The 14,904-nt window shown below is 36.6% G+C and overlaps 2 protein-coding genes across 12 annotated transcripts in view; both read left to right on the top strand.

Moving 5' to 3' along the window:
* mcf2la (mcf.2 cell line derived transforming sequence-like a) overlaps positions 1-4,040 on the top strand; it is a 47,962-nt gene extending 43,922 nt beyond the window's left edge. For all 11 annotated transcript variants that reach the window (XM_028466379.1, XM_028466387.1, XM_028466370.1 and 8 more), the window contains 4 exons: positions 987-1,096; positions 1,219-1,331; positions 2,292-2,395; positions 2,493-4,040. In XM_028466379.1, coding sequence (XP_028322180.1) covers positions 987-1,096; positions 1,219-1,331; positions 2,292-2,395; positions 2,493-2,572 — 407 coding nt within the window. In that variant the 3' untranslated portion in view covers positions 2,573-4,040. The remainder of the gene's footprint in view (positions 1-986; positions 1,097-1,218; positions 1,332-2,291; positions 2,396-2,492) is intronic.
* A 1,543-nt stretch (positions 4,041-5,583) lies between these two features.
* cab39l (calcium binding protein 39-like) lies at positions 5,584-14,904 on the top strand. Its single transcript, XM_028470559.1, has 9 exons — positions 5,584-5,780; positions 9,101-9,238; positions 9,441-9,605; positions 10,399-10,517; positions 10,603-10,771; positions 10,863-10,922; positions 12,153-12,218; positions 13,151-13,294; positions 13,369-14,904. The coding sequence occupies exons 2-9, from the start codon at positions 9,137-9,139 to the stop codon at positions 13,546-13,548; spliced, it is 1,005 nt and encodes a 334-aa protein (XP_028326360.1). The 5' UTR covers positions 5,584-5,780; positions 9,101-9,136; the 3' UTR covers positions 13,549-14,904.

The raw sequence follows: 14,904 nt of genomic DNA, 5'->3' as shown, positions 1-14,904 counted from the left end.
GTGAAGCTCCTGCAGAGGGACTAATATCTGTAACTTATTGCTTCGATATTATTGGTGCAGCACATATTTTATAATTCATTCATACATGGAAGTGCAAGAATAGAACACAATAATGATTAAATTACTAATTTTCCTACTTAAAATCTGTGGCCAATTTAAGATTAACTGCTCAGCATTTGGCCCCTGAATTTAGCATTTTTGGGATGAAGTGGAACTTTTCCTTCTCGTCCAACATCGGTGCCTGACCTCATAAGCACTCTTTAAAATGAATGGGCACAGATGTCCACAGAAACACGCCATTAAAACGATAAAATGAAACACTCATTTGTCCAAATACCTTTGTCCATACAGTGTATTTATTGAGCTCTTTAAACTTGTATATTTGAGGCCTCAATTTAAAGCTTAATGACAATAACTGATCAAATCAATCATCCTTTCTTAAATCAACTTTTGGTTGAAGCTCCTTATACATGCAATACTTGATACCCTTTTTTGATGCCATTCCTAAAAACACTGGCTTTTACTTTGAAATAAGTTATTTTGATTTGTAGTTAAATGCTAGATGGTGGTATTTTCTTCTGGATGACCTTGAATTGAAGGTCAGATTGTGTGTTTTCCTCAGATTGATGGTCAGACAAAGTGGTTTTAGAACAGCTGGTGTCAAAAAAACCCTCATCAATGTATTAATACTGTGGCTAACTTCCCTCTGGGTGTTTTTCCGTTTGATGATGTGAAGATTTGACTCCTTAAATATCATCTCTGGTGGAGTTTCACTGGGATCTTCTCTGCTCTGGGAGCGTTGGAGCACCTTTTAGCACGTTGTTTGCTGTGTTTGGGGAGCAAATGCTGACGTGTGGTGGGAGATTTGTGGCGCAGATATTTCACTCCATTTCCATTAACTTTACATACATCCGTAGCTGTTTTTCTGCTGCCTACGGAGCTGTTTTTTTTTTTTTTTTAACACCTACACCTCCTCCCTCCTGCAGGCTGGAACAAGGCGTCCCTGTCGGTGGATACGTCGGAGGAGAACGGAGGATACTCCAGCAGCGAGGACCCCATGAACTCCGACACAGAGGAGGAAGTGGGGAAGAAGTTGGTGAGCCTGAATACAAACATTATATTACTGTGGTCAAAAAATTATAGCAACCATTCTAGAACGAGCGTGAACATGTTGAATACGCCTGTAACAAGCCCTCCTGGTGACCTTTGACCCTCCAGGCTCCAGGGAAGTACACGGTGGTAGCCGACTGCGAGAGGGCGGGGCCTCAGGAGCTGTCCGTCAAGAGTGGGGACATGGTTCAGCTGATCAGAGAAGGAGACGACGGACAGTGGTACGAAAACGTTACGCCGTTCAAATCTATTAAACTACATCAGATAAAATATCTTCATTTATATTAGAATTTATTAAAAACTTAGTCTCTTTGACCAAATCACTAATAATTTGTATTTAATCATTTTCTTATTCTTGATGTTTGTTTACTTGCATTATTATATACTATATATATATATTTATATATATTTTTTTTTTGTTATTATTATTTCTACTTGGATTTATTAAAATAATTCTGAAATCATCCATTAATTTATCTGAGCTGCATTTTCTGACAGGATAATCATGATTATCTTTATTAACAATGAAGGAATAAATTAATAAAGTTAAAAAAAAATGAAAAAAATCTATATATATTTTTTTTTACTTTCTTTATTGCTTTTACATATTAACCGTGTTTTCATTTAGAAATGTTTCTTTTTTTTTAACCAACAATAACAAGATAAATACAGATAAACAATTAAACCCCCACCCGTACAAAACATCTATATTAAAAATGTTTAATAAAAAATCATGATAGTCATTTCTTTAGTGAACATATACATATTATTACTTCAAACTAAACAATACGAACATCTTAAAAAAAAAAAAGGTGTTAAATTAATACTTGAATAAGTGCAAAAGCAGTGCTTTATTCAGTTTTATTTAGAAACAACACAGACGACTCCAACCTTGCAATACAATAAAATACAATACACGGTTTTCATTATTTATTCAACAGTTTATTTTGTTATTATTAACATAATTCTACATGAGGACAGTGTATACATGCTCACATACACAGGCTGCATACAGATACACACAATATAGCAATAATAAATAATAATAAAGCAATATTCAAATCAAACAATAAGTATTTACATTTTGTTTAAATAAGTAAATAAATAGAAATATAGATAAATACATAAAATAAATTAAATATCTGTAAAATCCCAGTAATGCACTTGTTGGTTTGTTGCAGGTTTGTGAAGAACCTCCGCAGCAGTAAGGAGGGCTGGGTGGCAGCGACCAACCTGCTCAGCCTCATCTCAGAGTCCAAGTCGTCGCAGTCGCTCAGCAGCTCAGGTGGGCGATCAATGACTCTCTCACCTTATTTCAGCAGCTTGTGTGTGTGTATGTGTGTTTTTCTGTTTCTGACCCTGTTTTACACACTGTCCTGCAGATGGCAGCGTCTCTGGGAACATCAGCACTTCCTCCAGCTGCAGCGAGACCTACACCAGCTTCTCTGACATCAAACCCTGATCCACCAGCTTTTGTTTTTCATGTTGTTGTTTTTTTTAGCTGAACGCGACCTGTTATAAGGTCTAAGAAAAGTCCAAACAAGGTCGGATCGTGCTGCATTGAAAAATGAATATTTCATTGTTGTTTTTTTTACACTCTTAAAGCTTACAATCAGCTGGACGGTGTTGTTTACCATTCTTCTGAAGCATGGACAGGTGACATCCCAGGCTCGGATGGTATCAGAAGAGTATTTCACACGTGGCGCCGACTCTGATCACGCACTGTGAAAACTAGCATGTGGCTGCAATGAGAGGGAGGAAGACTCTCCGTGCGTCCTCGGCGGGATTGAATATTTGGACGAATTACGGGAACGATCCTGAAGTTGGGTTTAAGCTGCAGATTGCACCACTCTGTGACGTGTGCAGTGGGCAGGCAGGTGTGACTGTATACCTGCAAGTGTGACTCAACAAATCCAACCTACATACACACGCACAAAGCCTGTTTTAGGGACATTTTAGTGCATTTCACTGACCTAATGTCACCTGTGCATAAAGCACATGACGGTCTTTAAAAAAGACTTTGATCATTGTTTATGTTCCACTTAAGTCAAGTTTTTCTACTCGCTGCAGCAACAAAAGCAGGCTTTGTGCTCTCCCTGCAGCTCTTGTTAAAGAATGCAACAGTCGCCATCCCCGACCTGCTCGACCTGTTTGCTCATTCAGCTCGACAAGCAATATTGATTTACCTGATGCCACAATGTAGCCGAGTAAAGAACCCAGTGATTCACTCCATAGGGTAAAAGTGACCACACAGCACACGGAGGATCTTCCTGCACAATCCTCTACAACTTTTTTTTTTTTTTTCCTAGCCCGAATGGCCAATGTGTGACTTTTATCAACACGTGTCGTCTTAACAAGTCAGATTGTGACATCACACGTTCTCCCTGTGGGAGCGCAGAAGAAGCAAGAAACCAGTTGATAAGCCTCGTCTGTCGTCGTGTGTTACTGGTGTTCCACTTGTACAGGTGTCTTCTATACCTCACGCTGTCTTCTTCCTACAGCATGTGTATTGTTCGCAGGCTCACGCCCCCACCCCGTGAGTCTCCGTGTCTCTTTGTGGCATGTGTTCCACCAACATATTTACCTCACACTTGTTGAAAATTGTGCGAGTGTTGCTACTATTTTTCTGCCCAATGTGTGTAAAGCTGACGCGGGCATTAAACTTGTCAGTGTTTGGTGATGTTCACACGTTAAAGTTGGCTCGATTGTGTGGAAAAGATGAGAAAAGGTTATATATTTTTTTGTTCCTGTTTATGCAGCACATTGCAGCAATCACGTCTGTTTTCCTATTGTATATCTGCTGGGTAAGTTGTGAATATGAATTATTGTAATAATATAAAAAGAAAATATCTGTGTATATTTGTAAATATGTAATTCTAACTTGTATGTAAAATAAAAAGAAACTTTAATGAAGGTTGAGTGGTTTCCTCTATGAGAATGGAACTTTGCTTTATTAATGCAACAATTTAGATTTTTCAACTCCAGCACAACATAGAAATAGTTACGAAATCCAATAAACATAACAGTGTAATGGGATATTTATTATTAATCATAATTGTTTTATTATTAATGGGAGAAATAAAAACATCTTTGCATTCAGACCAATTATTTCTTGTGCTTTTGGTGTTTGGATCTTTTTTAGGGAATTTTTAACTAATTTATAAAAGTTACAAAATGTGGTGACAATAATTCTGTTTTTGTATAATTTGGCAAAGCATAAAATCATGTTCAACAGCATTTATACTTTAGATTACAGTATTTAAGTTTAATCCAAAGAAAACACCTTCAGTTTAGAAAATACATATTTAATGTTAACCATGTGTGCATTTTGGCATGAAAATAATATATAGTTTCAGTGGCATTCCCACAAATGATTGTGCAATTGTCATATTTTGGAGGTTTTTATCCGTAAATGATGTTCAATGAGAATAGGGAATAAAAAAAAACGTGTTAAAATCGTATTGAAGTTATTCAAAATATTATTTATATTTGGTGGAAGAAGATATTTCTCAATCACATCGGCTCGCTTTGCAAATCAGAGCAAGAAACTAACGCGAGAGCACGTGAACGAGAGTTCAGATGTGGAAATGTACAGAAACGTCAAGTTGGCGAAGGCGTCGCCTCAACGACCAGAAGTGACGTTTTCTAATCGCCCTTTCAAAATAATAAATACAACAGTTGGTAACTTTTTTTTTTTTGTTGCGTAATATTTTAGGCTAAACTTTGAAAATTCGAAACTCAAACCCAAGATTTAGGTATTGTTAAGAAAAGCAAAAATGTATGGAAGCCCATTTCTGCCAGTAGAAGAACTAAACAAAAAAATATTAAGAAAAGCAAAATAAGTATATTAATAATAAATAAGATATCTAATTAATATTACTATTATTTTACTTTTCATAGCTGGGGTTTTTTTCCACTGGCAGAAAGGGGGATTTTCATAAAAATACAATATATAACATAACAGACAAAGACAAATTAAATTAAATGTGTTGTGCTTTTGCACACATGCACTTAATTTTATTTATAATGATCACATCGCTCATATGATAATTTTCAAATAGTTGAATAAGTGCTTTTGATTATTTGCACACAAAAACAAAAGAAAAATAGTCATTATAATGTTTGTTTTTTTTTTTTTTTAACGTTTTAATAAATCAAATTGAGGTTTGTGTGGAACCCGGAACTACAAAAAAAAAAAAAAAAAAAACAATTATTTAAATAAAAATATATTTTTTCAGTCAAAGAAAAAATGGTTCAAATGCAAAAATATAGATATTGTTGAGACCAAATAATTGCATTTGACCGTTTTTTACATTGATTGGAAATATTTTTATTGATTTTTTTTTCTATTGTAGTGATTTTTTTATTATTGAAAAGTGTTTTGTTTTTGTTTTTTTAATTTAATAATAAAAAATAAAAATATAAAAAAGTTTGAAACTCCCTGGATGCTTTTATTTTGAAGGTTGGTGTTGGATAGACGCACATTGAAAACGGAAGCAGTCTGGATTGCCTTCGCCACAGATTCCTCACATATTCACCCGGATCAGGCTCATTTTTAGCCCTCCTAGCTGCTCACTGACCGCCCTGGCGTGACCACAGACGCCTTCCTGGGACAGACGCGGACTGAGAGCCGCTCACAGACCGGACCAGACCTCCTCCAGTTCCCCGCTGTGAGTACCTTCACCAGCCGCTGCTGTCGAAGAACTGCAGCCTCACGTTGCTGCCCTTGACAGTGAGAGAGAGTAACTTTTAACGGTGCTGAGACGGTCCGAGCCGTGTTTTGCTGACTCATGGCCGGGTGCTGCTTTGTTGACGGTGTTCACAGCTGTGTTCAACCGCCCCACAAACACGGAGTTTGGCCGCAGGCGGAAGGAGGGGTGTAGCCTGTTTAAATCACTCTGTGAGCTAGTGTTACTGCGGCCGTGTGTGTCCTAACTTCCCTATGCGTCTATAAGCTCCCTAAAACCACACAAACACCGACACTAAGTCTGTATTTTGTCGGTGTTTTGTCTCTTCCTACTGTGTTACTTTAGACAGCGGCGTCAGGTTGGCCTAAAGGGGAAACAACAGTGCTTCCACTGAAAACTTTCAAAATAAAAGCGAACAATTTGCAGGGGAAAAAATGGAGGTATGGAATTGCGCATGCGTGTTATTGTCTTCTCGACCCAAAAACAAAATAGACATTGTGTTTATTCTCTATATTTATGTGAATAATTTAGTAGTTTTGTTTTAAACTAAGTTAATAAATCGCTAAACATTGAAAATAATCAACCATTACAGTAAATATAATGCCAGACATTTACTAATACATAAATGTTATAGACATATGTTACCACTATAAATGTATAACAGCAGTTGAGATATATATATATAACAAATTAATTAGTCGCCTTCATTACAATATGTGATTTCACTTACTCATTATTTAAAAAAAAAAAAAAATTGTTAATAGAGGGCGTTTTTGATTAAAAATAGTGTAATTGTGTGATATTGTCTCAAAACATGCATGTGAGGCATTTTCGTATTATGTTGGCGACTAATTCTAATTCATTTTCATAAACAGCTCTGATTTTTTATTTTTTTTTTTACGTTTCAGAATGTGAATTTTGTTTTGCTGTTGACTATGAAAAATCTAAAGATCCTACATACGTATTGGAAATACTAGTTTTTATGTGAATATATCGAAGCTTATATTGCCTGTAAGAGATGTATTGTTGCACTCTTATACTATATTGAATGTTTATACCTTGTTTTTTTTTTTATTTCTAGCTTGTATCACTAAAATGCAGAGGACGTTTAGTCAGAACCTAGTGATAGCTTCCATTTGCAGGAATAATGCTGCGTCATATGTGATAAGGTCATGCGTGATAAGGTCATACATGGTGAGTTGTCCTTCACTGAACTGCTCATCTTCAATTTAAACACTAACATCACCGTCTTGTATCTTGGGCTGTTTTCTCTTACATTCCTGCTCTGTGTGGACGTAGCTTATGCATTCCAGAAAATCACGATCAATACGTTAAGAGTCATCCGTCACCATTACCGACTCAACATCACAGTTAAACCTCTGATGAAACAAATATTAAAAGATGGAGTTTTAAATTTAGAATCTGAAGGAAACCTACCGTAATAAATCAGGCAGAGAGAAATAATTATTCTCATTATTTATTTAAATTGAAATGTCCCTGCAGGCTGAAATATATCCAAAGTATTACAAAACCTGAAAGGATATGAAAATTGAGAGGATGTTTTTCTAATTTCAGCCCCTCTGTGAGTCTGAGTCAGCAGTAAAAGTCACATTATCAGATAAGCTCCCTGTCATCACCTCATTTTATCTAGTTTCTATGAACAACTCTTTATTTTAGATATTATTTTATTTTTCTGCAACTTACCAACTCTTTCTAAAAGGTCGTTTATCTGTAGAATGTCAGGTGACGCGTAACCAAGCGCTAAAATGTCAAATTGAAATGTTTTCTATTTATTATACAAGAAAAAAAAAAGTGAATTGTCCATGCATCATTTTTTTTTTATCGTTTTATAGTTATTTTTGTGTATATATTTTATTTTGTGTATATCATAGGTATTTTTGTGTATATTTGTGTTTTTTTTTTTTTTTTTAGCATTTTTGCTGCTTTTGTGTATTTTTGTTGTCATTTTGTGTATTTTTGTTGTTCCTTTGTGTGTTTTTTGTATAGCCTTGCAGTCTTTTTGAGCCTTTTTGCTGTTTTTGTGTATTTTTCTGTAAATTTGCATTCTGTGTTTTTGTCATTTTTGCGAATTTCTGAATTTTCTATCATTTTGTGTGTTTAGTTTGGGGGCCACACAAAATATGGCCCCCAGAGCTGCCAGTTGCCTATGTCTGACCAAAAGAGCATTTATTTATTTTTTACTAAATAATAATAGGCAAGCTACTTAAATATGGTCAGTATTATTCTAGCTTTAAAGCTAAAAACTTGTTTTTATGTGTTTATTGACATAAATGTGGCGTTTGTTCACCTGCTACAAGCTGTGTTTTGCTTTTGAGAAGAGTTACAAAAATCCACCCAATCTGGCAACCTTTTCCTCTTTATACTCTAGCTTTAACAGGTCATTTTTATTTTTAGTATGGTGCTGATTCTTCCTCTTAATGTTCTGCTTAGCACACAGACCTCCACCATTTGTGTGTCATTAGGTAGAGTAGATAAGACTTTAGGTTTGGAGGGACTGTGTGCTGAAGGAGTGAGGCAGAGGAGGGGGGATGAAGAGGAAGTACAGCTTTGAGAAGGAGGGTTACGGCCTTTTACATTCCCACATGAGGTTTAGTAGTCACAAGTTGTTTGGCTGCACCTGATCTGGCCTACTTTAGCGCGGCTGCACGATTCTCACAATTAACCGTAACCATATCCACCACAAAAAGCCTTGTTTTTTTTGCCTTGAATGTGCTAAAGTGTAGTAATTTGTGAGCATGTAGAATAATGACCAATCTGAGAACAAAGGGTTTGATCAGTTTTCGCTGTTTTTGGAGTCATCTTGTATAATTTGTTCTCTATTTTTGACTTGTTTTGTTGTACTTTTGTGTATTTTTTGTCAATTTATGTATTTTGTTACATATGATGTGAAATTTTGTTAATACCTGTATATGATACTGAGTGACAATAAATTATGTTTTAAATACAGAAATCTGTAGTCCGCCTAAAAAAAACCCCCCAGAGATTTACATCACATACAAAGCCAATTCTCATTAGGGAATACAGACATAATTGTACTAATGTATGGACATCAACTGAAGTAAGTTGATGAGTTCAGCCTTAATGAATGAAATGAGGAACAAAACCAACCTTTTTAAACTTCTGCTTCAGTAAAACAAAGAATAAAGCTACTGAGTGAGGAAGTGCTTTTTCATACTCCAGACATTGTAGTAAAAGATTACAATTTCCTGAAAAACCTTGTCTGAATAAAGGAAACCTTAACGTAAAACACCATTTTCTTTGTGTGCATCTGTGCTTCCCAGGTTCCCTCGAGGTGTGACTGTGTGTGCGTGTCCATCATGCCGCTGTTTGGCAAGTCACACAAAGGTCCCGCAGATATCGTCAAGACCCTGAAGGAGAACCTGGCCATCCTGGTAAAACAGGATAAGAAGACTGAAAAGGTAAAGAAAGGCCGACCATCTCACAGGGCCCACGTTTGACGGCTCAGTGTGAAATGAAGCGCGTGCAGCAGCCGGACCTCGTCGTTCTCCGACACCTTGCTGTCACTCTCTCACACACACACACACACACACACACACACACACACACACACACAGACACAAGTCAAGTTAAAGCTAAAGCAATCCGTCTTGTGTCTTCCAGGCTTCTGAGGAGGTGTCCAAGTGTTTAGTGTCCATGAAGGAGATTCTGTACGGGAGCAACGATAAGGAGCCTCACACTGAGACCGTGGCCCAGCTGGCCCAGGAGCTGTACAACAGTGGCCTCCTAATATCACTGGTAGAAAACCTGCAGGTCATAGACTTTGAGGTAAAACATCAATTCCCCTGTTTAGATTACTTTGTCTATGAAACCTCCTGAAATAATACCAAACATGCTAAATAGGGTTAAAAGAGTCAAGCCCCGCCCATAATCAATAAAAAAAATGTAATTTCCATGTGAGGTTCTATCCAGGGAGCTGATTTTAGTAGAGAGACTTTAAAAAAAATCTGTTTTGGCACATAAATTCAACATTTTTTGTCAGTTTCCTGTCATCTCATGGTTTGGGAGTCATTTTGTGTGTTTTGGAGTCATTTTTCATAATTTTATGTGTTTTTATTCTTGTTTTCTGTGGGATTTTTTTTTTAAAGGTCATTTTGTGTTTTTTGGAGACATTTTGTGTATAATTATCTTTTGCCGTGTTTTTGTGTTGTGTGTTTCTGTTAATTTGGGTGTGTTATTGTTTTTGGGGTCATTTTTTGTTTTTGTTGTTAATGTGTTTTGTAGTCATTTTGCGTTGTTTTTTGGTAATTTTGTGTACAAATCTTATCTTTTCGTGTGTTTTGGAGTGTTTTTGTGTTTATGTTGTTTTTTTTAAAGGTTATTTTGTGTATTTTTTTATTTTTGGTGTGTTTTTGTGTGTTACTGTTGATTTGGGTGTTTATTGTTTTATGGTAATTTAGTGTGTTTTTGCTTTGTTTTTTTTGTGATTTTATTGTCAATGTTTTTTCTCTTAAAACGGGTGTTTTTGTTGTGGTTTTGTGTTTGTCTGTTGGGTGTTTTTGCTTCTAACTTCTCTTCAGGTGTCAGTCTTGAAGTAAACTTGGTGGTTTTGTTGCTCTAGGGGAAGAAGGACGTGTGTCAGATTTTTAACAACATCCTGAGGAGGCAGATCGGAACCAGGAGTCCAACCGTGGAATACTTCTGCTCTCACCAAGACGTGCTCTTCATTCTGCTTAAAGGGTGAGACACACTCACACACACACACACACACACACGGTCTCCTAAGACTCACCTTATTGCTGGCCGCGTTGCTTTTACTCTGAAGGTACGAGACCTCCCAGGTGGCCCTGAACTGCGGCATCATGCTGAGGGAGTGCATTCGCCACGAGCCGCTCGCCAAGATCGTGCTTCATTCTGAGAATTTTAACAACTTCTTCAACTACGTGGAGATGTCTACTTTCGACATCGCCTCGGACGCTTTCGCCACTTTCAAGGTTTGTTGGGAGAAACTCGCCTGGTTGGTTTGAAAAGTTCAGAATTGGCCTCAAATTCAACAAAAACCTGTGTTTTTTGTTTTGATTTCAGGACCTCCTGACGAGACACAAAGTACTGGTGGCTGAATATCTCGAACAGAACTACGATGCTGTTAGTGATGCGCACACACACACACAAACACAATAGGTTCTGACATGAGAGTCACATGATCAACATGTCAGCATTTAGAATAATGACCAATCTGAGCATTAACGCAGAAAAGTATGAATGCTTTTTGTGTTTAGTTTTTGAGTCATTTTGTGAGTTTTTAGGTCATTTTGTGTATTTATTGTCTAAGTTTTTTGTGTTTTTGAGTCATTTTGCATATTTTTGTGTGTATTTCTGTTTTTGGGGTCATTTTTGTGTTTTTGTTTCTGTGTGTTTGAGCAATTCTGTTTATTTTTGTGTGGTTTTGTTGTCTTTTTTCCTGTAAATGTAGTTGTTTTTGTTTTTGAAGGCATTTTGTGTATTTTCCTTGTCTGTGTGTATGAGTCGTATCTATTTTTGTGTTTTAAAGGCATTTTGTATATTTTTTGTAAAAAATTTTTTGTCTGTTAATTTGTGTTTTTTTTTTTTTTTTAAGGTAATTTTGTGTGTTCGTCTTAGGGGCCGCATGTGGCCCCGTAGGCCACCAGTTTCCCATGTCTAGCGGGGACCTGTTTGCTTTTTAACAATAAACCTAATTCCAGTGTCCATCTTTTTTTTCTAAACATTTCTAGATATCTGCTTCTCACTGAAGTAGAAACCAATCCCTCTGTTTACTGTAATAATACTATATATCTATGTGAGATAAACCAGCTAATCTAACCAATCCTGTGAGAATGTCCCACTGGTGTCAGTCACAAGCATGGAAAGGTCAACATTTTTCCCTGATCAGATCAGATATCATCACCACTTTACTCACTGGCCCAGTCATTGTGCACATAGTTAAAAACGGACACATATGGGTTCTCAAAATCAAGCTCCAGGAACACAGAATCCCTGGAAGTGGCTCCGTCTCACAGCACCTGTGGATACAAAGCCACGCTCTATGTTTCAGACAGTGGGGGCCCTATCGGGGGGAGAGGTGGGGGTGGCCCCCAGAGGTCCTGGTCTGAAGCAACTCTCTGAGAAACGGCTTGGTGTTACCTGGAAGTCGTGTGTTGATGGATGTCTGATGGGGGATGATGCTCGGGGCTCAATGGCGCTGATGTAATCCAGGAATCTGTGAGGGAGTCTTTCAGTTTGAACTGAACACAAAGTTGAAATAACGGGGTCGCTTTACTCGGGTCACATTGTTTGCACTTGTCATTTTCCTGTCATTTCTTTATTAATAAAATGTGTTTTTCCTTTCTAATGCAGGTGTTTGCGGACTACGAGAAGCTGCTGCACTCGGAGAACTACGTCACCAAGCGCCAGTCGCTAAAGGTTAGCAACGTTTTTAAAACGGGCTAACACAAGAATCATGCTGTTTGTAGTCTAGAGATGTGTTTAAGCGTTAATAAGCCACATTATTTATGCTAAAATCTCCCGCTGCTCAATCTACATCAATGTTTCTATAATATTAGCAAATCTTGGAGAGTTTTTCAAAACAAATTTCATGATCTCTTGCTTCACAATGGTTGTCAATTACTGGTTTTAGAGATTAATAGAAAATAAAATAATTTCATTAATCCTCGCACTATAGATTTCTATTAATATAAATCTGAATCAGATATACTTTATTTATCCTAGGGGGAAATAGAAAAAATAAAAAACTTACATAATTAAATAAGACTCTTAATTAAATAGGGATTGAATGAGTGCACACCTCCAGGAAAATAGACTATATCGATACACATTGAGTAATCTGATAATATAATAATGTGTGTATATTTTTTCATATTTGTGTATTTTTTTCACACTAAAAAGAAAAAAAAATGATGATGCTGACTATTCAGTTTATAGTTAACCAGTGTTACAATATGCTAACATTATTTGTATTGTAAACATTAATATATGACAAATTTATACTCTAAGAAAAGTAAAAATCTGAAATTTGTAAAAAAAAAACAAAAAAAAAAAAACAGTTTTTATATTTTATTTCCGGGTGTTTTATTTTGAAAAATTTCGTCTTCTGCTTCATCATTCACCATGCGTGAGCAGCACTTTATGAAAATAGTTGACGGCACATAAAAAGTTTGATTTGATTTGTTGGGTAACTTTAACTTGTTTTTGCTCAGTTTGTAATTCACTAATGATCCAACATTTGTAAATACGCAGTTAATTTAATCCCAATCTTTTATTCTTTCACCTCTGAATCACAAGCGCTGGGTCCTCTGTTGGATTGTTTCTCTCAATATTTCCATCTGTACCTAAAGCTTCTGGGCGAGCTCCTGTTGGACAGACACAACTTCACGGTGATGACGCGCTACATCAGCAAACCAGAGAATCTGAAGCTGATGATGAATCTGCTCAGAGACAAAAGTCCCAACATCCAGTTTGAGGCCTTCCACGTCTTCAAGGTAAAAACATCTGCACTAACGGTGACGGGAACGTGGTCTAACCATCTGCTGCTGTCTCTGAACCCCGCCTCCAGGTGTTCGTCGCAAACCCCAACAAGACACAGCCAATCATAGACATCCTGCTCAAGAACCAGACCAAACTAATCGAGTTCTTGAGCAACTTCCAAAAGGAGCGCACGGACGACGAGCAGTTCAACGACGAGAAGACGTACCTTATCAAACAGATCCGGGATCTGAAGAAACCGGCCTCCTAGAGAAGACTCCGCCCCCTTTCCCTTCACCCCGCCTCTTTTTATCAATAAGAATAGAGAAAAGAAACTACTAACAGTAATGGCTATCAATTTGGAGACAAAACATTTTTTTTTCATTGGTTTATTATTAAAACATGTTTCGTTACTATAAACTGATTTGCTTTTTTTTTTTTTGTAGATGGTTTTACTTTTTTTTTTTTTTTTTAATATCCGTAGCATGTAGTGCCATAACTTGCCTCGTCGAAGGCAGCTCATTCGTTTCGTTGGGAGAACCAGCGCTGAAAAATGAAAAGCTTTGACCAAAACGACCAAAAACGCTCGGATTATCATCGTCATTTGTAAACCCTGCAAAAAAAAAATTAAATATGGACAACTATAATCTGTAAAAAAAAGAAAAAAAATGGCTAAAATGAGATTAATCAAATTAGAAGTGATTGGTCTAAAATATGACCCGCCTACTGAATGCTAACATGTGGTACTTTGTATTGTGATACCTGGTTCTCTTTGCTGGTGGCTAATAGCACTTTCTGTATGATAGATGATGAAGATTCATTAGTTGTTTACTTTTTTTTTTTTTTTGTTTTTGTTTTTTATAGCTGATCACTGTTTCCACACTGCTCCATAGTGGTGTTTTCTTTTTTTTTTTTCATTTTTTATGACATGAATATATGATTTGGATTGTCGTGTACAGTTTATGGTTTGTACATGTGAGGAGGAGGCACTCGGCTTATGTTTGCCTGTCACACCTTTTTTTTTTTTTTTTTTTTTTTTTCCTTAATCTCCTGTCTGTACTGTAACAAATGTGTTGGGTTCCATGTTGGCTTATGATCTGAAGCAGATTCAGAGGTGCCTTTTTGTTGTTTTTGGGCTACATTTTAACCTTTACATCGTGGTATGTATCCATGGTTTCTGTGCAGGGGTGGAAAAGTTTGATGAAAATATGCTTTTGGTTTGAACATCTTTACTCGCTATATTTGAGTTACGCTGTCATGAGATTGTTGCTTTATTTTTAAATAGCTATGGAATTGCTTTTACTGCAAATAAGAACTAAGAAGTGATGCACCTTTGTCAGGTTAAAATAAGACACAAATAATGCCATAAAATCTTTATTTAATGTGCATTTACAGTCATTTCAGTGCAGCAGGTTTCTATGTAATGTCCCTACTCCAACACGCCTGAATCTAATCTAGTGTCATCCAGCAGCTCTGCTAATGATCGTCTCAGCTGTGTTGGAGCAGGGATACTGTATCTATAACCTGGAAGATGGGGATTATTACCAAACATCTGGTAAGTCATCACATGATGAGAACTGTTCATTAAAAAAATTTGTCCATTTAAAAAAAAAAAAAAAAAAAAAAA

This window comes from Gouania willdenowi, chromosome 2, assembly GCF_900634775.1.
Source record: "Gouania willdenowi chromosome 2, fGouWil2.1, whole genome shotgun sequence".
Taxonomy (NCBI): domain Eukaryota; kingdom Metazoa; phylum Chordata; class Actinopteri; order Blenniiformes; family Gobiesocidae; genus Gouania; species Gouania willdenowi.
The sequence above is the reverse complement of the archived record's forward strand: the minus strand, read 5'-3'. Positions and strand labels throughout refer to the sequence as shown.

What these genes read in the sequence shown, in the direction of transcription:
- cab39l (XM_028470559.1), top strand. Translation starts at nt 9,137, where the DNA reads ATGCCGCTGTTTGGCAAGTCACACAAAGGTCCCGCAGATATCGTCAAG. An exon ending in CTCTTCATTCTGCTTAAAGG is followed by an intron (nt 10,518 to 10,602) that starts GTGAGACACACT and finishes TTTACTCTGAAG; the next exon opens with GTACGAGACCTCCCAGGTGG. An exon ending in ACGCTTTCGCCACTTTCAAG is followed by an intron (nt 10,772 to 10,862) that starts GTTTGTTGGGAG and finishes TTTTGATTTCAG; the next exon opens with GACCTCCTGACGAGACACAA.